Raw genomic sequence first — 21,078 nt, 5'->3', positions numbered from 1 at the left:
ATCACTACGCTTTGCTCTGACTTGCATGTGACCACACAGGCTATCCTTGGAACTTCCGAGCAGTTGAGTCTAGGCTAACACAGGCTGAGAAGCTCCTGTCTGGCTCACATCCTCAAAAGTATAGAGCTTCCCTGGTGGGACTGCCAGTCTGTCTGCCCATTCGTATACCAGTTGTTAGACAAAGACAAGAGGCAGCTATGGGACAGCAAAGCCCACACTGTATTTGGCCCAGATATAAATTAGATCACATTCATGTAGTGATAAATTACACACAAAGACAGGACCAGTGCACAGGACACACTCCACATGAGGACAGTCTCACTTAAATACAGAGGACATGCTACACTGACCGTAATTTACAAACAAATTCCTACAGATTGAAATAAAAATGAAAAATTACATCACAAAGAATTTCTTTTGAACATTGAAAATGCTGTAAACATGATCATCTACACTGAGATCACAAATGGCTATCTGATGCACTTGTATGCAGTTTTGGCAGAAGCAGGTGGGGGGGGGCACAATGGTCCTATGAAGCTGCCAGGCAGGTGTCACACTTCTGTAAGTGTCCACAAGCCAAGTAATGACAACCAGGAGAAGGATCTAGACTTACTTACTTTTGGGGGTGGGAGGTAATCATCACAGGAGACTTTCCACATAGGTCTTCCCCTATCCAGGGCTGGGGCTAGACCTTTAAATGTCTTTAGCCTTTTTTTTTTTTTTTTTTTTTTTTTTTTTTTTTAATGTTTTCACTTTTTGAGGGGCTTTAGCTCTATAACACAGAAATTAATTATAGGCATGTACCAGGCTTAGCTAGGTGGCTCATTTTTGGACAGATTCTTCCTAGGGTCTGAAGTGTGACAATGAATTCTTGGGTGCATGGAAGAGACAGCTTTTGTCTCATTCTGTGAACCTGGTGCCTCCAGCAAGGCCTGGCCATCAGAGCTGCTTCCATTTTTGTAGGAGCCAGAGTAGAAGCTCTACATCTACAAGGAAAGGCTGTAGGCAGGCAGACACCATGTATGTAAAGTGCTATAAGCTCAGTCTGAGGGAGTTCTAGCCACTCCACAACAGATGCTATTTACACACTCCTCAACCAGGTACCGCCCGGCCCTGTTCTGAACCCTTCTGGGCACTAGGTGCCCACTCTGGAGTTGAAGAGGGACACTTGGCCTATCACACACTCCAGCAGTGACACATGAGTGATATAGTTAAACTCAGCCTCAGGGTAGACAAAGATTCCCATCCCGAAGTACAACTTTGTCAGTTCATGGCCATCAGCTGGATGAGACCTTGTAACTAGTATCTTTAGCCCAAACTGATGTCCAGTGATAAGCCCAGGGTACTTGAGGGTGCTACACCCACTCAATCAGTACAGGAGAACAGGCAGCTTTCTATATCTGCTAGGCCGGGGCCCAACATGGTTAGCGTCTTTGACAGAACAAAAAATGAAATCAGAGGACCCACCTGGATGGCCTGCATCCAGATGTATTGGGCCTAAGAGGGTTTGAAGGAATGTGGCTAACAGGACCAGCTCCGCTTATCCTGTAAGAGCTAGTCTTGTGCAGAAGACAAGCTAGCCAGAGCCTCATGCCCAGTCATATACATTGGTACTATGTATTGGCAGAGTGAGTAATGACTATTACCTACCCACTCCTAAGTTTGCACATGACACTGGGATGGAAACATCCCAAGACCCATGAAGATTCTATGGTCAGTGCTATAGCTAAGTCCATCTGTTGACCAGCCAGTGTGTGACCAACCAAAGATGAGAAAGGCTGGGTGGTTGAGACCTTTCATCTTGACTCCTCTCTATAAAGGATTGCCCTCAGGAGCAGGCAAGGTGTCCACTCGGGTATCCCTGATGGCGCCAGCCTTCCTCGGCTTCTGCTTAGCCTTCCTCAGCATGTGAACCTGTTCAAAGGTAGGGATTGAGGGTCAGTGAGCTAGAGTGACATTACATTCTGAGACCTCTGGGCCAGTGAATACTAGTTGGTTCCACTTCACAAAAGAAGACCTGGAAAAGCTATCTAGTAGCTGCTGCCTGCAGCCTACTGAACATTGTCTTCAGTTCTTACTGCCTCTCTGAAGCTCTCACCAGGGCCACCATGACACTTGGAGTCCCAGAAAGCCAAGGCTTAGACCCACCTGGCCTTAGCTACTGTACAGCACCAGCCAGCCTGGCCCTGCCCCTGACTCATTTTTTACCTCTACTCTGAGCCTTGTCAATATACCTTAGGTGCAGTAGCAGAGATGATCATGTGACCTGGGGCCTGAACCCAGGGCTCACCATCCACCTGCACTGGAGTAGCCTTGAGGAGTGTAACACGGAAGTAGGAGCCCTGGGCAATTCGGATTCCAGAGCGCAGCCCACCTTGTACCTGGCCCTAGGTTAGACAAAAGCAGAGCTGGTTAGTAGGACCCAAGGGGTACCACAGGGCCTACCCACCAGCCTGCTGTTGCTCACCATGTGCACGACACCCGTCACACCCACCACCTCCAATAGCCCGTCGTCTATGCGTGGCTTCTCAAACCTTGAGTCGCTGTCAGTGCCCCACAGGTCAGCCCCCGAGCCCCAGCTGCCCCCAAAAGATGAAAATACAAGATTAGGTACAGACCAGACACAGACCTAGCACCTAGCCCAAACTGCAGAGTTTCAGAGCCCAGCCCCAGCACCTGGGGATGTTAATGAAGATGAGACCCTCAATGTTGGGTAGCTCCACCTCCTGCTGCTCCACCTGTAGCCGGATCTCCTTGTGTAGGCTTCGAGAGTGGCTGATCTTCTGCAGCCCGACCCTCACATACACACCCTTGTTGTGGAACCTGCCACAGAGAGGTAGGCAGTCGAAATTACCAGGTAAAAGCTGCTAGCTGCTTTAAGTGACCTGCCCCCCCCCCCCCCCAGCCTTGCCTTACTGGTACCTGCTTGTGAATTTGCCAGGCTCCTCTTCTCGTGCCTGGTGGAAGTCCAGGCTGAGCTCCGCATCAATACCAATGCCACAGTAGTTATTCATCTGAACAATCTGGAGACAGGGCATAACCAGGATGTTGGCCAGCCACCCCCAAGTATCCAAAATTGTGCCAGACATCTCTATCTATTGTCACCAATGCCTTTTCCTAGGAACCTCTCTGCTTAAATGCTACAGCATGCCCACAGAAGGCACAACCCTACAATCCTACAAACCCACAGGCTTCAGTCAAGTTCCTGCTCTGCCTTAGGGGTAACTGGGAGGAAAGTTGCACATCAGCAAAGGAGGAGCCAAATGTAAGATTCTAGCAGGTGCTACTCCAGTACCTTGGGGGGCTCTGTTTCTACCACATTGTTCTCTGTACTATTAATTTCATGAGCATCCAGCAGGATTGTCCATCGATCCATGAGCACAGCATCAGCCTCATCCACAGACACCAGCACAGAATATGGGTCCTCACCACTGTAGCCTGCCCCCCAACGAAGGACCCGGCCAAGGTCATTCCCTGGGAAATAGGAAAGAAAGCATAATCCGTAAACCACCATAACTCGCTAGCAAAACCCACAGTAGGGACAGCCCTGAGAACCCATCCTTCAAGTTGATGGCTAAGCCCACCTGTACCCAGGGGCAGGATGGCCACAGATGGCTCTGGGCAGGCCAGATGGCGCCTTGTCTCCTCCAGGGCAGCGAGCACCCAGCCAACGGTGCCATCTCCACCACACACCAGTACCCGAAAACAGGGCACCTGGGAGAAAAGGTGGAACCTGTGTGGGAGACAGTATTCTGCCACTACCTCCTGGCTGCCCAGGCCAGAACATGGGTACTCATTCTTGCCCTGGGCAGTCCTTTCCTTTTTAGTGTCCATCTCTGGCCACAGAGGACTTAATGATTCCAGCAGTCCCATTTAGAATTTCTACTAGTTAGCAAAAGGTGGTGGCTGTTCTTTCCAGACTCACCCAGGAAGAGGACCCCCGTTGGTTAGCTCAAAGACCTGGTGCGGATTCAGCAGCTTCCGGAAACTGCAGAGCAGTTCTCGTCCCTTGAGACCCCCACTCTTGGGGTTCACAAACACGAGGAGAGGGCAGCAGTCAGGAGGCAACTTTGTGTGCTGAGAGGTGGAAGAATGAATTATGTTGGGATCAAAAGTCCCACATTGGAATTACTAAGCAAGTGTCCAGCCCCAGATTTCAAGCCTGCTAAGCCATAGCCAGTCCTTCCTAAGGCTAAGCAGTCCACATACTTTTCTCTACCTCATTACTGACCTCTCAGGATAACCTTTCTCATGAGAACACCACTGTGGCTGCTTAGAGTTCAAGCACAAATGCCAGGGTCATATCCACTGTGATATATGTTAAGGGACCATTCCTACCCTCTTAGCTATGAAGTCATAGACCCATGAAGGAGGCCATCAATCCTACATGGTACCACCAGCCAGTTGGAGTAAGGCCTGGCTTTTTCAAAACTACCAGTACACCCTTTAGAGGTCAACAGCTTCCAGGTCACACCTGCCACATGCAGTCAGGGGAATCAGTTTACAGAGGTAACCACAGAGATAATCATTGGGTATGGGAATAAAATCAGTCTCTCCATATATAATGCCAAGAGACAGTCCCTAGGAGTCTGGGCACAATGGGCTGGTTGAAGTTCCTACAGTGGTATTGAGTAACAGGAGACACAAGTCAGGCATAGACAGAGTGAACAGCTCACTGGGGTGAGGATATACTTGGGATGGAGTACCCACTGAGTACCCACTGGACAGGAGAGCTGCCTGTATTCAATACTCATTTGCCCCAAGGCAGGCAGATGACAGGAAACAAAGTAACTATGGTTTCATTCCTAACTCTGCCACAGAGGACAATGCATGGTTAAACATACAGGAAGCCCTGGCCTATATCCACAGGCATTGAGAACAGCTACTTCCAGAGCAGGACCAGTGGGTTGGGGGTTAAGGGAGACCTGTAGGCACTGCCTAATCCAGATTCATTTTACTTGAATTCTGTTCCTCCTAAACTTGAGTCTGAAGTCAAGATCAGGGTTCAGGTACAAGCATGCCTTGAATACCTGTGGGAACTTTGTGGAGCCCAGACATAAATCCTTCTGTCACTCCTCATATGAAATTAATTCTCAGTCCTCTGCTGCCCTCTGTGCACCTCTTCCCAGCCATTGCCAGGTTCTTAAAGTGGTATCTTAAGTCAGGGAGCTCCACCTACTGGCCAAAAATAACTCTAGATACATGGCTATCAGTGTAAAGGTTGGAGCTTGGCTTGGCTGGATGTTAATAACATGGTCATAACACACTCTGGACTTAAGTGGGGTGGGTGTCTTGTGGTGAGCCCAAGAGGTTAGAAATTCATGGTTCATAATGTGAAACCAGCCTTGGTCCCAGTCATGTCAGAACCATGGACAAGCACTGACTCTGATGTAAATTGGTCAGTCTTGTCTATTTTGGGCTGTTGTAAAGTGGCACATACCAGCTATCTAGCAATGAAGACATGGTCCTAGGGCTTTAAGCTGGCCTCAGAGACCTAACTACTCACCAGCACATCTGGAAGCACTAGCGCAGTCAGTGGCCGGCCATGCACTGCTGTGTCCCTGGCCAGCATGTATAGCCGCTCAGCCTCCGCGAAGCAGGTGACATCCAGAATTACTGCACCTGCCACAGGTGGGCCAAAGTTCAAGGTGGATGTCCTATGCGCCCTGCCCACAAGGTATCCAGAGAAGGGTGTATCTTGTCTATCCCACCCAAAAGGTATTCAGGGCAGGGTCTATCCTATGACATCCACCCCCAAGATGTCACAGCCACAAAGCCTCTCCTGTGTAATATGCCAACCAGGCACCTAGGCAGAGCCTGAACTCTGACCACAGCCAGCTCATGCCAGCTGACTAAAGGTGGCATCCAGAGTAAGAGGCCACCCTTCCAGCAAAATATTCCTACAGAAGAAGGCAGGCTGAATTCAGGATCCAGCAGTGGGTAATGAGGCTAGTCTCCCTGACCAGCCATAATACTCAAATCTAGTTCCATGAGCACTGCATACTCTCTGAGAGTTCTGGGTTCACTGCCAAGAAGGCTGACAGTTCTGAATCATCCTTCCCAGTAAAAAATGCAGGCCCACAGAAAGGACAAAGATTGGGGAAAAGCTAATCTCAGCCACACTGTAACAAAAGCAACAGATGTAAACCAAAAAACAAAATAAGGGATGATTCCTTATTAAGGCACAAAGATCTAGAGAAGGAAGTAAAGGGCAGGCTCTTCTATCCCCTTCCAAGAGCATCCACCACTTATCAGCTCACCTTGTAAGGAGTAGACGTGACTCACAGACACCACGGCAGCTGCATAGACAGGTTGCAGTTAGAGTAGCATCCTGAGGCCCAGGCCTAACCTCCCAGTCTGGGGTCAGCCTCCCTCCTAAGGGCATTCACATCCAGAGCACAGCCCTCCCAAGCAGCCCTGTCCCATCCTTTGGGGTCAGCCTCCCTGGGCACTGTCTATACCTTGTTCCCAAACAAGGTCCCTGACTCCTGAATGCATAAGGATTCCCCCAGAAGAAGCACAGACTAAATAGTTTAGGAAACAAGATGGGGAAAACAGCAGCCCCACAGCGAAGGCCCTGTCAGCTGGCCTGGCGTGGGAACTGAGCTTGGGCCTCAGATGGTGCATGAGGAGGCAAAAGAACCTAGGCTTGGCACCATAGTCCCGCTGGCCAGTTAGGACCCTTTCCCAGCCAGAGCCCTGGATTGCCCAAGGTCACACCTTTGGTGGCCATGGCCTCATGCAGCAGGTTGTTGTACTCCTGGGGGGACAAGCCAGGTGGCAGGCCACCCACGAACAGGGAGACATGTGGGGCCATGGCCCTGGTCTCAGCCACGTAGAACCGCGTCTGGCTCACCTGACGCACAGATGTCTGCAGGAAGAACAAGAATGGGGATGCTGGACAGCAGTGCCAGCAACGCCCCTCCAAATCTCTACCTAGCTCTTTAGGGAGCTAGCTAACTTGGGTACTCTTGAGACTCAAGGCCTCCCAGCTAGAAATAGGTCAAATGTTACAGAAGGCACTGCCAGCCAAGGACATCGACTGCTGGTTGGGGAGGATATGGTGTCTGAGGAGAGATGTCTAGAGATGGCAGGTCAGTGGACAGCCTTAATGCCATTCTTCTACAGGCCATGGCTAAGGATTGGCAGTTCTCTGGAGTATTGTCTATACCCACTGACCTGTCGGATGTCCCAGAGTCGGTCTAGCAGAGGTTCTTCATCCACCAGCACTGTCCGTTGGACTGTAGGATTGAGGGACACAGCATGTCAACACTAGGATCCTCCTTCCACAAATAGCTGCTCTAAGTCTCTGGGGCACATGGGGATACAAGTGAATCTAGGTTGGGCTGCTTAGAAGGGCATGGTCTAGCCCCAGTGTCCTGGTAGGCCTCCTAGAGCAGCAGGTCCAAGCCTACTACACAAAAGGACCTCAGAAATGCAGTCCACTTACCTTGTCTGCTGCTCATGAGCACCTCAATCAGCTGGAATCTCTCTTGATCCTCAACCTATACAGCATGGGTGATATATCAGGCCTAGAACAGAACCCTTCCTCCTATCCACAGAATATACAGAGGGATAGTAGCCTGGCCCAATGGGTGGGTGACCCCAAAGTTGGGTGGGAATGGACAGGATACATACCTGTCGTCCAAACAGTGGGAGAACCTCTTGAACCACAGACCGCGCTGTACTCTGGGAGTTCACACGGATGGACACATAGGCCACACCTACCCTGTGGGGAACAGGCTCAAAGTTCAGGTTCTGGGTCTTCACTCTACCCTTCCCTCAACAGATCCTGGGCTTCGAGTCTTACTTGAGCCAGCCAGGGTAGATCTTCAGGATCTCTTGGGTACGAGGCAGAGACCTGATGACCCAAGCCTCAGGCACGGAATCCCGGGGCCCAGAGCCTTTACCAGCCTCCTCCTCAGTGATCCCAGTCTTCCCCAGAGCCTGGGCATTGCCAGACAGTAAGGTTAGGGGCAGTGCCTGCAGCTGGAAGTCCTTAGGGTCCTCGCTGATATAGTAGGCCCGGAGTGCTGCCTCCTGCAGAGGTTAGAGTCACGTATGGAAGGCCAGGTGAACAGGGGACTTGGTGTGGAGAGCTAGGTTAAAGGAACAGGTGAAGGAGGCAGGTAGGTATAGGGAAGCTGAGAAGGGGGCAGATATGAAGGGAGGGTAAGCAGAGAGCTCCAGTTATGGTAGTGTGTACCATGCCTCTGTGCATACATTTGCTCTTACCATTACTTCTTCATTCCGAGCCAGGCGGGAAACTGTAACCAGACGAAACTGATTTTTCCTCACGGAGTCGTTGCCATCAAAGATCTTCAGGGTCTGTTTAGCTAGGCAAGGGGGAAGCAGTTGAGAATCTTGGGGGGTAGGGGGGTCTGGAACTAGGTGGGACAGAGTGACAGCTAAGTGGGACACTTACTGGAATCTGAAGTGGTCAACACCTCTCTGCCTGTGCCTATAGCAGCACTCCCATCTAGGCCATCGTCCCCATCTCCTGCAAGATAGACGAAGCCCTTATACTCACTGCCTGGCCCAGCCAGGTTTTACCCCAGTCCCATCTCTGCCTCACCAAGCTCCAGGATCATGGTCTCGGGGATTCGGAAGCAGTGCATCTTGCTGAAGTTTCGGGACAACAGGCGCACACATGAAGGAGGCAGTACCATGGAGCGTAGACGTCCAAATGTACACTCAGGTGTGAGTGCTGTGGAGCACACTGAGTGAGCCTGATAAGACAAAGGTGTGAGTCTGGTACCTGGGCAGAAAGCTGGCCGACTCTATGTCTACTAGGCCAGGCACCCACCTAGATGGTACATGAAGCCAGGGGTGCTCCTCCATAACCCAGAAAACAGGAGGATTTAGACAACTTGAAAAGGGGGAACTTTCCCCTCTCTTACCATATAACCCGTCACAGAGCCCACCCCTACCTGATGGTGCCACCTCTTTTGTTCCACACTCAAGGGTCCCATTCATCCCATTCCCATGCCTACCTGTACACCACACCACTCGCAGCGTACACCAGCCAGCACATCCGAGGAACCACAAGTCTTTCTACAGACCTCACATCGTGCACCAGAAGGCAGGTTCCCCTCCCTCCAGTGGTGGTGATACGTGTCCTGGGGATGGGGGGCAGTCAGAAGCTCAGCCAGCCTACCCCTACCAAACCTACCCCAATGCTAGTTCACTCACATAATCCTGCTGTCCATCTTGGTGGCACTGACGACAGTCGCTGCAGGCGAAGGGCACACAGTCGGGGTGAACGTGCAGCTCACACACTGGGGGGCGGGCAAGGTTAGGGGCCTCTTGCCACACCCCTGCCCTCCACACTGACCTCTTAGCTTGGGCTGGCTCCAACCCCAACCCCTGCCATCCTGAACCAGCTTCTTTTAGCCTGATTGCTTCCTGCCTGGTAGGCTCATACTGTTGGAGCCCCCAAAGTCAGCCTGAGCCTACCACCCATGCCTTTGACAAACCACAGGTAGAGGAGGGCTGGGCTACCTGGGGTAGCAGAGACCAGCTCCTTGACAGAGGAGCTCAATACCAAGGGGGCCAAGGGCCCAATGGTACCTTCACAGCGGAACGAGGGTACCTCCAAGCTCTTGCGGCAGACCACACAGAACTTGCGCTTGTAGAGACCAAGGGAACCAAAGCAGTGAGCTACAGGGACCTGTAGGAACAGAGCAATCCTGATTAAAGCCTGCCTGGTTCTGCACACTTATTCCTGGTATCCCTGTGAACTGGTACAGCATTACCTGTTGGTAACTACTTGGACGGAGAGAATCATCTTTCCTCCTTCACTTTCACAAATCTGCAACTCAGGTCTTGCTTGAGAGTGCCTAGCTCAATCCAGCTACTATAAGACCTGGCCTGGGGCTAGCCTTGCTGATTGTGGGACAGGTGAGCAGAGAAAAAGCTCTGTAACTTCACATCTGCAGTATTGTAAGCACAGGTAAAATAAAAAGTCCACCTGGCCGGGTGGTGGCGGCGCACGCCTGTAATCCCAGCACTCTGGGAGGCAGAGGCAGGCGGATTTCTGAGTTCGAGGCCAGCCTGGTCTACAGAGTGAGTTCCAGGACAGCCAGGGCTATACAGAGAAACCCTGCCGAAAAAAAAAAAATCCAAAAAACCAAAAAAAAAAAAAAGTCCACCTGATACCCATTCCTCCCTCCACAGGCCAGCAGGATTACCAGGCACCTATCTTCTTAGATTCAGGAGCTTCCAACAACCCTGATTCACCCTCTTGGATGCAAAGTGACTGTGAACATGTGATGGCAAGTTACCTTCCTATGAAAACATCTAAGGATCAGGTCTTAACTTGACTGGTCCTTAGCCCAAGACTTAAAGCCCAAGACTTAAAGCACTTCTACGTTCAATAAGTAGAAGAGAAAAGCTGCACACTAGAAGGTGGTATGTATGTCAGAATGGAAGACGATTTCTGTTCTTTTTAAGTATATCCTCTGAGCGTACTTGAAATCACACTAGTATTTCTTCTCATCACAAGTATCAATAAGGCAGCATTGAGACTGTTTTAAAAAGGTACAGTCTCAACATGTTCATGTTTGTTCACAAGGGCAGCACTCTGGCAAACACAGCATCCTAAGACAGCAGCCAACATCCTTGGATCCCTCTGTACTCACGCCTGGTAATCAAGTATCCACCAAGCAGTAACGTTAAAGGGAAAGCTGTCAGTGATCAGAGCACTCCTCAGCGTCAAGGTCTGCTTACCGTGGTGCTTCATCCCCCTCATCCCCATTTACTTGTCTCCTCTCCTCCACTGCTGGGAGGCAAGACCACCTACTAGTGCAGGCAAGTCCAGGTTCAGAGCAGCTGAGCTACCAGCGAGTGCAGCTGAGGGGAGTGAGGCCACCATGCTCACCTGTTTGAGCTGTGTCTAGCTATGCTGCTCTCACCACTATCACTGCTCACAGAAAGGAAGCCTCTCTACCTGCTAGGAGCCTGCCTCACTGCTTTCTCCAGAGCCCTGTGGAGGAAGGTCAATGGCCAAAACATGTTCCAACTCCAAGGCTCTGGGGCTTTTTACACAGGCCTGTTATGTTACAACCTCTAAAGGTTTATGTGCATTTGTCAGAGACAATTCAGAGATTCCCCTGTGCTCTTTATCTATTTTCCAGTGTTAATAACTTACAAAACTAGTCAGTGTCATAGCCAGAGCAGCGAGAGTGCATGTAGTCCAAGCAAAGTACCCAGACTCCAGCAGACTCCTCATTGGTCCTTCTGCAGCTACATCCACTTCGGAACTTTGAACTTCTGATCTGTGTTCCTCTGGCTTCCTCACTCAGAGTGTTCCATAGACAAGAATGGGCCCTTGGACACTGACTTTACTCAGTTTCTAGAAATCCACTCAAGGTGCTCAGCTCATCAGCTGCTCCTTCCTTTTGATTGTGAGCAGAACTCTGCCCTTTGCTCCCTAACTATGATGTGGCTAAACTGAATAATATAGCTAGAGGTCAGCACTTAACCCCATGAAAGTCATGTGTACTACCCCCAAACTCACCCGGACTAGGCTTGGTGCAATGCCTGTGCACGGGGTCTTCACCTGTTTCAGGCACTTCTCATGGGACATGAAGTTGCAGACTGCAGGGAAGAGAGTCGTGTCAGTCAGCCCACCTTGCTAAACAACCCCATGTATGCCTTAGGAGGTGAAAAGTCCTAGAACTCAGCCTTTGTCAGCATACCATAGGGAATCAGAAATCCATACCAGAGCTAAGAGCCCATCATATAGCGGTCACTCAGCCAGAGCTGATGGGGGAAGCTTGTGAGCTGAGCCAGTCAGCATGGTACTTATCCCTGTGCCACTTAGAGGCAGATGTCACTCCTGTGATCCGAGGCAGGATCACCATCCTCAAGAGTCAGATGCTACAGGAGGACCATGGTGGCAGATGTGTGTGTCCTGCTGTCTTGGGAGTGGCCCAGTTCCCTCACATTCACTCAGCTCCCTCGTCTCTGGGGCCAACAGAGCAGAGAGCTGAGTTTCCAAAGACAGGATGCACATAAACAGCTGTGGGAGGGGCTTAAGACTTACAAGACACACCTGGTTGGGGGTAGGGGTGAGGGGCTTTTTTCCAGATCTTAGCATAGTAGAACTTTAGCAGTGAAACAAACTTGGAGATGTACAAGAGGGGACAAAAACCTGTGTAACATATCAGAGCCAGGGCAGGACAAGGGAGTGAGAGGCCTGAGCTAGCTCCACAGGTGGGATACTGATGAGAGGCTGTGGAAGGGAAAGGACATGGCCACTAAGAGAGCTTGAGGAGCCAGAGCCTATCCAGAGGGCCCCAGCTGCTGCTTCCCTCCTGCTGAGACCCCAGACACCTCATTCCAAGAAAGAGACAAAAGTTTTCCATGGGCTGCTCTACTTGAAGGATGCTAGGGCTGGTGAGAAAAGTGGGTGACAAAGTAATGACCTAACAGGAATTTTCCCAGGCACTCAATTTGCTCCACCTTAAAAGGTCTTACTAGCTGCCTTCTCTATAGGCTGAGACCTATGCGCCTGTAGCTGGAAAGTCCCTGCCCATACCCTTGTGAGGACATCTACAACAATGCTGCTTAGAAGAGGCTCTGTACCCTCTTCTGGGTAACAGACTCTTGGGCTGCTATACATGAGGATTTTGCTTAGGTTTCCTGATTCCACAGACCTAGGCACAGGGGTCATATCTGTGAGAGGTACCTGGACTCAAGTTCCACTTTCATTAACTCTCAGTTCTGCAGAGATCCTAGGTCTAGCCTCTGACCTGTGGGTCTATCTCCACTACCATTACCTTCAGAGATTAGACTTAGACTTGAAGCTATGCCTTCTATGACTTTCAGCCATAAAGTGAGTCACCCTGCCTAGGCCACCTTTGTAGGTCCTGAGGCATAGCTTCAGACACACAGCTAAGTCAGTGTATACCTCACAGCCTCCATCTCAATGGGACTCTGATACTGTAAGAGGGCAGGCAGGACAGTGTAATATGTCTGATCTGACAGAGAAAAACAGGTGACCACTCCTATGTCACTACTAGCCCTGAGGTGCCATGACAACCTTGCCATCCCCACTAGCAGAAGACACTCCTGTGTGAGGAGCTATGGCCTCAATGATCCTACCCAGAGCACACGCCTGTTCCCTAAATAGGACAGATCCATTGCTCCCACCTTCAGACCCTGGTCAGGTCACACTTTCAAAGGCCCACATGTCCCTCACAGATTTGGGTCTCAGGGCTGCCTCTTCACAAGAGTAAGAGGGTCAGTCACTGAATTACCTGGAGAGTTGAGGAAGAGGTGCCATCCTCTGCCCTGCTCAGCCGGCTTGGCAGCTGGGTGGGAGCTGTGTTGGGACATGCCACAACTGTAAAGAAGGCTGGGCCTGGCTCTCCAAGCAGTTGAGCCTGAGCAGAGCAGCATTAAAGCCCCTCTGTGCATCAGCATGCACTCGGGACAAGACAGCCTAGGACCCACAATCAGCCACTCCTGCTGCCCCAGTCGCTTAGGAAGCCGGACACGGGACACCAGAGGGAACCCCATTGCCTCAAGTCTCAATCCTACCTTCATATCTCTACGCCCAGGCCCAACAACTGCCTCAACACACACCTTGCCTCTTACAGCTCTGTTGGGTTCCAACAACAGCATTGCACTATGGCGACTGTCTCCACTTCCCACTAGGAAATCCTGAGATCACAGGTCAAGAGAGGCCAGACCCAGGGCACCCCTTCTTCCTGCCCTTAAAAGCAATTGTCACCTCCATAGGAAGGTCCTACTCAAATAAGAGGCTGTGTCTGAGCCCACCCACTGCCAAGAGGGACGAGCTCAAAGGTCAGGGCAGTATACCGGGGAGGAGGGCACCGGCTCCTGGGAGCGGCCTTAGGACGCGGGATGGACTCTCACCATCGCACAGGAAGCCCGCCAGTCCCCAGATGAAGTCCGAGCAGAGGTGGCAGAAGGTAGGCTTGGTGAGTGTCACCTTGCGAAAGCTGTGGCCGGGTGCTGCGGAGCCAATAGCTCTGCCAGTCCGCTCCGGCCCTGACCCCGGGCGTGCGCGGCCCGAGATGCCCAGCACAGGGCTGCCGGCTGGGCTTCCGAGACGTGGGGAACCACTGCCCGGCCAGGTCCGGGCACCGGGCTCGGCTGCCGCCGCCATCCACAACTCGAGCGCCCCAGCTCCAGACGCACACTAAAACCAGGTCCGCGCTGTAAGGAGGGCCGTAGGCAGAGTCCGCTCCCGGCTTCCGACTGCTTTACCCACCGCGCAGGCTCACGTGGGCGGGGCCAGACTGGAGAGGGCCTCCTGCGGGGCGGTGCCGTCCTGCCGAAGGCGGGGTCTCTGGTCTAGACAGAGGGGCATGGTGGTCCAAGAGGGTTCAATCTGACCTCCAACACCAGATGAGCAAAACAAGAAATGGACTAGATTTCCCACACAAGATTCTGGCAATGTGAGGCCTTTGCTGGTATAAGCGGAGAAGAAGCTTTATGGGGACATTCATAGCTACCTGAGCACTTCAGCGGGACTTCCACAAGCTCCTTTAACCCTCATCCCCACATCCCGTCTAACACCACCCCCCCACCCCCCACCCCCTACCCCCCCCCCCCCCCGCCACACACACACACCATGGCAAAAGTTTCTCCTAGTGTGTTCCCAGGTCCTTGAGGACCTGCATGCAAGGGAAGGACATCCACAGTAACCACAGTTTTGTGTTATCCAGTTAATGCCTATGACTTTGGACCTAGGAGTCACTCTATCTCTTTTTTCAGCAGCCCTCAAGGGCCCGGCTTCTGTAGGCCCACCCTGATTTGGAGTTGAGAAGACACTATTGGAATGGTGATCCAAAAAGTTCCTGGCCTCTAGCCCATTCCCAGTAGCCACACAGTGCATCAGGGGAAGGAAACAGCAACAAGAGAGCTCTGTGAGTTTGAGGACATCCTGGTCTATCTAGTGAGTTCTAGGATAACTGGGACTATGTAGAGAGGCTCTATCTTTAAAGATATATATATATACATATATATACACATACATTTATATACACACACATATATGTATATATAAATAATTTTATCTGTATGGTTGATTTACTCACATTTTGTCTGTGCCTGGTGTCAGAGAAGGTCAGAAAACAGAACTGAATTTCCTGGAACTGGAATTACAGATGTTTGTGACCTGCCACGAGGGTACTGGGAATAGATCTAGGGTCTTCTACAAGAATAACAAATGCTCTTAATATCTGAGCCATCTCTCCAGCCTCCTTAGTAGCTTTTGTAACAAGTCCTGGAAGTTTCTAGCCTCTGTACAATCTAATCTAGGTCTAGAATGTTTTCTCTGAGATTTACTGTCAAGCAAGCTCACCCTTTCTGGTGCTTTGTGAACTCTAGCTGGCTCATCAACTCAGATGTTGTTGGCTCAAATTCCTCCCCAAGCTGACTGATTCTGACTGGCTTCTCTCTCGGCCTCTGACCTTTTGCTCTGCTTAACCTCAAATTAACTCCAGCAATCTATTCTAACCTTCTAACTCCTTCTCATTCTCTGGCTCACTCTGTCTTTACCTATGCCTAGCTTGTTCTCTCTGTAAAGCTCTCTCAGTAGAATTGCTTGCTTGCTTGCTTGCTTGCTCTTCCCCTCTTCCTCTCTCCCCCATCTCTCTTAAGTAGTTTCCCTTTCCTCTCTCTCCTTGTGAGAGGTGGGCAGTCCTATTCTGTCAAATCTTTCTCTGATTTGCCACTTTGTCTGCCATTCAATTAGACATCACTTTCAAACATGGGTGCTTCCTTCTACAAACTATCTTTACCTTCAGTGTTTGGGATTAAAGATGTGGGCTAAGGGCTAAGCCACATCACAACTAAAAAAAAAAAAAAGTCTGTTCAGTAAATAACACAATCTCAGTGTTCACAGTATGATTAAATATCTTGCAATTCTTCCTCTCCTATCACTAATAAGGAAACAACAGCCCAAATGTAGAATACACTACTTTTGGGTTTCAATCAGCCATTTAGAGGGGATAAGTTACCTTCTCCTTGGAAAATGACACTTCAGAATTGTTAGAAGAGATAATTTTAAAAGTAGCAACATCAGGGCTAGAGAGATGGCTCAGTGGTTAAGAAAACTTGCCGCTCTTACAAAAGATCCAGGTTTGATTCCCAGGATCTGCAAAGCAGCTTAAAACCTTCTATAACTCCAGTTTCAGGATAATCTTCTGGCCTTTATGACCACCAGGCACACACACATGGAAGGGGCTTCTTTAGCTTCTTGGTGAGTGATGTCATTGTGAACCTGTGGTTTTTCTAGGGGTCCACTGTTCCTCTTTGCTAGTCTTTTTTCAGACTATGTCTAGGATGGTACATGCCCTCAACAGCTCAGGGTGCTAAGAAACTGACCTTCTCCCAGATGTTAAGGTGTATGGTCTTTTCAGCTTCCTGACTCTTGGCCATTGGCCCAGCATTCACCTTCACATCCTGGCAGGTTCTAGTCAGGTAACCTGCAGCCATGCAGATGGCTGTCTGGAAAGATGTGCAGCCTATACTTCCTTAGGGAAGAGGCCTGAGATGCCAAGCAGGCTCTGGTGACCCCAGTTTTGGTTGGAACAGAGCAGGACTGTGTTTCCTAAGCCTTTACCGGGGTTCCCACAGGATAAGTGGGTAGGGCAGGAACTATAGGATTGATGGCCTGCGTGACCCGCTGGGGTTCCATTGGTAGGCTCTGCTGTCCACCTTCTTGGGGCTCTAGAACAAGGGTGTCCATTCAGTGTGAGTCTTGGCTCTGAAGTGGTTGGTCTTCATATCAAAGGTACTCCATTTTCTGTCTGGAATTAGTCAATTTGGGGCATGGTAGGGGTATATATATTTAGGATCAAAGCCCCAAAAGTCACATCTAGCACATAGAAAGTAAGAAAATATAGATAATATAAGCAAGATACACAAAAGATAGAGGTTGCCCATCTAGTGAAGGTATAAACTAAACATTGGGGGGTAATCAAGATTATGTATGACAAAATATGAGCAGGGAAGGTAGTATAGGGCAGAGCCCATTGGAAAGGGCCAGCTGCTATGGTAATCTTTTTGTATATTGTGTAAAGGTTGTCTTTGTATATTCAAATGTTGATTTCTGTACCAGGAGAGAGCTAGCACTAGCTGACTTTGGGACTTTGGTACTTTTTTTTTAGATTTTATTTATTTATTCTATGTATGCGAGTATACACTTTTGCTGTCTTCAGACACACCAGAAGAGGGCATCAGATCCCATTACAGATGGTTGTGAGCCACCATGTGGTTGCTGGGATTTGAACTCAGGACTTTTGGAAGAATAGTCAGTGCTCTTAACCACTGAGCCACCTCTCCAGCCCCTGGTATTGTTATTCTTAAGGCTCATTATCAGTATCATATTTTGTAAACATTCTTTCTCCCTCACTTTTTGATTGGCTTAATAAAGATCTGACAGCCAATAGCTAAAGCAGGACGGGAGGGAGAAACTTCCATGCTGAGAAAGGATAATCTAGGGGAAGGGAGTTTCACCAGGACAGCATGGAGGAGGTCCTAAGTACCAGTGTGTGTGTATGTGTGTGGGGGGTAACTGGCCATGTGGCAGACATGAACTATAATAATGGGTTAATTAAGTTAGAGCTAGCAGGGCATAGCCTTGCTATAACGCCTAAGCTTTTAAAAATAATAATAAGTCTCTGTGACTTTATTCAAATGCTGGTAGATCTACGAAGAGCCAGCAGCACCAGCAAGGCAGGCAGGCTGCTTACCTCTGGTTTAGCATGACGAAAAGTGAGTTGAGTGCTGTGGTCCCCCAGTCAGGGCTCCATACTCCAACCTCACACATTAAAAATGGCAGTGTGAGCCGGGCAGTGGTGGCGCACGCCTTTAATTCCAGGACTTGGGAGGCAGAGTTAGGTGGATTTATGAGTTCGAGGCCAGCCTGGTCTACAGAGAGAGTTCTAGGACAGCCAGAGCTACACAGAGAAACCCTGTCTCAAAACCAAAAACCAAAAAAAAAAAAAAAAAAAAAGGCAGTGTGAGCACCAACCACTGCTAGTGTGCTAGTGTGCACTCACCCTCCAGTGTGCACTCATCCTCCAGGCACTGCTTCCTGCTCCTTGTGGTATAAATTTAACAATGCCCAGGACAGCCTACCTCAGCCATGAGAGGACACCTAGCTCTCTGGGCTTCCTATAGACTCCTGTTTGTGATCACAGGGAAGAGCCTTTCTTATCCAGAAGCAGGTACAACACTCTATATAACCTATGCTTCTTCAGACACAAAGTCCGGTGTCTTGGAATTTATTTCTAGTACTGGTTACATCCAGGATAGGAGATGGATGTCATCAGCTCCTCTTTGAACACCACCGCAGATTCTGGTCAGAATGCTGACAGCAGTCTCCCAGCTTCCACTGCTATCTACTTCATGAATGATAAGGGGCCCACCAAGAAGTCTGGGATCTGGGGCAGAGGGTACACCTTGGTTATGATTTTTTGAGGCCACTATAGCCCCCCCTTTCTGTGTCTCCCTTCTGCTGCCTTCCCATGTAAGTACACTGTTGCATCTGAGACTCACTGGATAATCTAGGATAATCTCACATCTTAAGATTCTAATGCAATTATATCTGCAAATCCCCTTCACCACATGGAATATACAACAGGGGACTTAAGCTTGCTAACTACCTTTAGTGATTGCATTGCTATTAACATGCAGTTTAACTCTCTAGATACATTTGTCTTTATGCCCCATAAGACATTTCTACCATCATGACTTTCTGCAATCACAATACATTAGATTTATACCCTATTTTTCATTCTTTCTGGTTCCTCTTCATTTAACTGAGGATCACTCTCTTTCTGCTTGAAGAACAACAGGTAATATTTCCACTGTGAAAAATGGCTGGTAACAGTTGTCCTCACAATTTCTCTAAAATGTTTCTACTCAACCTTTACTTTTCAAAAACACCTGTGTGTTTATGTATTACGTATAGATATATTTCTTACTGTGTTGTGCAGGCTGGTCTCAAACTCCTAGCTCAAGAAATCCTTTGGCTTCAATCTCCTCGGTGTCTGAGAACCAAAGCATAGATCATAGCCCCCAACTGGAAATATTTTTTTTCTTTTTCTTTTTTGCTAAGCTTAATAAGTTACCAATTACTTATATGCTATTTATTTATTTATTTATTTATTTCAACATGACACAAGCTAAGGTCTTTGGGGAAGAAGGGTCCTCAGTTGGGAAAATACCTTCACCAAATTGGCCTTTAAGGACCTTTTCTTGATTAGTGACTGAAGTGGGAGGGTCTAGCCCAATGTGGGTGGTGCACCCCTGGGCAGGTGATCTTGGGGAGCAAGCCAGGAGGCAGCTTTCTACCACATCCTCTGCTTCAGTTCCTGCTTCCAGGTTCCTGCCGTGAGCTCCAGCCCCGACTCAAGGATGTACTATGTTTGGGAAGTATAAGTCAAATAAACCCTTTCCTCCCAAGTTGCTTTTGTTCAGCAAGTTTTATTACAGCAAAAGAAAGCAAACTCAGATGTTTGCTTTCAGGACTTAGGTTTGTTTTTAGTCTTCAGGCCCAGTACTTCTGCTGAAGCTAGTGTATGTTTTATTGTTTGGTTCATTAATAGGTCATTTCCATTTCATTACTTTCAGTATCACTCTGTTGCTTGCTTTATTTTGTCTTTTTTCTCTTGGACTTTACAGTTCCTGGGGGTCTGCATATGGCCTTGCACATACTAGGCAAGAACCGCACCACTCGACAACATACCCAGTTCATGACTTTTTGAGACAAAGTCTTGTTATTTAGTCTAGGCTGTCTTAAAATGTGATTCTCCTGCTTTGGGATGCTGAGTGCTAAGACTATAAATATGCACCACCATGGGCTCTTTATAGCACTTTTTAATTTTTTTTAATCTTTATTTTTATTTTATGTGTATGAGTACTTTGCCTCTGTGTTTTTCTGTGCACCATATATATACAATGCCTTTGGAGGCCAGAAGGTGTTAGATCCCCTGGAACTGTAGTTACAGATAGTTGTCGGCCATTGTGTGAATGCTGAGATTTGAACTTCTGGAAAAGCAGTCAGTGCTCCTAACTGAAGAGCTCCAGTCTATACAGTGATTTTTTTTTTAACTCTAATAGCTTGATTGTGTGTGTGTGTGTGTGTATGTGACCTGGAAATGTCTCAGTGGTTAAGAGAACCTGCTGTTGTTACAAAGATTCAGGTCATAGATGGTGGCTCACAACTACCTGTAGCTCTAGTTTCCGGGGATCTGACACTCTCTTCCAGTCTGAGCAACAGGCAGGCACATTGTGAACATATATACATGCAGGCATTCGCAAATAGACATAAAATGGAATCTAGACAGCTAGGTATGGTGGCACATTCCTTTTATTCCAGCACCTAGCAGAGGCAGGAGCTCTGAGTTTGAGGCCAGCCTGGTCTACAGATTGAGTTCTAGGACAGCCAGGGTTACACAGATAAACTTTGTCTAAACAACAACAACAACAACAATAATAATAACAATAACAATAACAATAAAGGTAGCCCATGCCTTTAATCTCAGCACTCAGGAAGCAGCGACAGGAAAATGCCTGTGAGTTTCAGGCTAGCCTGGTCTATACAGCAAGTCCCAAGACAGTTGTGACTACTTATTGAGATCCTGTCTACATTGTTATTCATACAGAACAGATTACTCATCCGGGTAGTATCTAGTTGCTGTCTATGGACACCGAACTTTGTATTTCAGTCACCGCAGAAACATCGTATGGGCCCCTGACTTTCTGATCCTTGCACGGGGTTGTGGCATAGTTTTCATTTCTCCACCTAGAAACCTTTCCTTTATCAGCTTTCCTGAGGACTTAATATTTAAAATCCCTAACCTAAGGAACTATCAACACTAGGAAAGGGTTCCTTGGTGTCAGGGAGATTTGCATGAGAAAGAGGCTTTTCGTGGATTGTGAAACCCGATTGTTTGGAACTCCAGAGGTTAAAGGCTTGTGTTACCAAAAGTGCCAGTTAATTCTGTACCATCATTGCTAATATCCTGCTCATTGTGTATGCACAATTCAAATCTTAAAGCTTTGCACTACTGACCCTGCCTTTCACAGACG

The 21,078-nt window shown here is 48.8% G+C and overlaps 1 protein-coding gene across 2 annotated transcripts; it reads right to left on the bottom strand.

Annotated features, from left to right (window-relative positions):
- Nucleotides 1–198: 198 nt before the first annotated feature.
- Dgkq (diacylglycerol kinase theta) lies at nt 199–14,242 on the bottom strand. Of its 2 annotated transcripts, none has more exons than XM_052198723.1 (23): nt 13,828–14,242; nt 11,519–11,598; nt 9,571–9,670; nt 9,193–9,278; nt 8,994–9,119; nt 8,576–8,729; nt 8,426–8,500; nt 8,236–8,336; nt 7,811–8,040; nt 7,639–7,729; nt 7,451–7,505; nt 7,180–7,241; nt 6,721–6,871; nt 6,261–6,299; nt 5,507–5,622; nt 3,926–4,077; nt 3,585–3,733; nt 3,296–3,474; nt 2,923–3,023; nt 2,677–2,823; nt 2,468–2,579; nt 2,235–2,387; nt 199–1,914 (listed from the first exon to the last, which is right to left on the bottom strand). In XM_052198723.1, exons 1-23 carry the CDS (start codon nt 14,135–14,137, stop codon nt 1,813–1,815), a joined length of 2,871 nt encoding a protein of 956 aa, XP_052054683.1. In that variant the 5' UTR covers nt 14,138–14,242; the 3' UTR covers nt 199–1,812. The 2 variants fall into 2 exon arrangements, with proteins under 2 accessions (XP_052054683.1, XP_052054685.1); XM_052198725.1 differs by having other exon boundaries at nt 13,885–14,242.
- Nucleotides 14,243–21,078: the final 6,836 nt, after the last annotated feature.

This window comes from Apodemus sylvaticus, chromosome 11 (assembly GCF_947179515.1).
Source record: "Apodemus sylvaticus chromosome 11, mApoSyl1.1, whole genome shotgun sequence".
In the NCBI taxonomy this organism is placed as follows: Eukaryota; Metazoa; Chordata; class Mammalia; order Rodentia; family Muridae; genus Apodemus; species Apodemus sylvaticus.
This window is presented reverse-complemented; position numbering and strand designations above follow the sequence as displayed.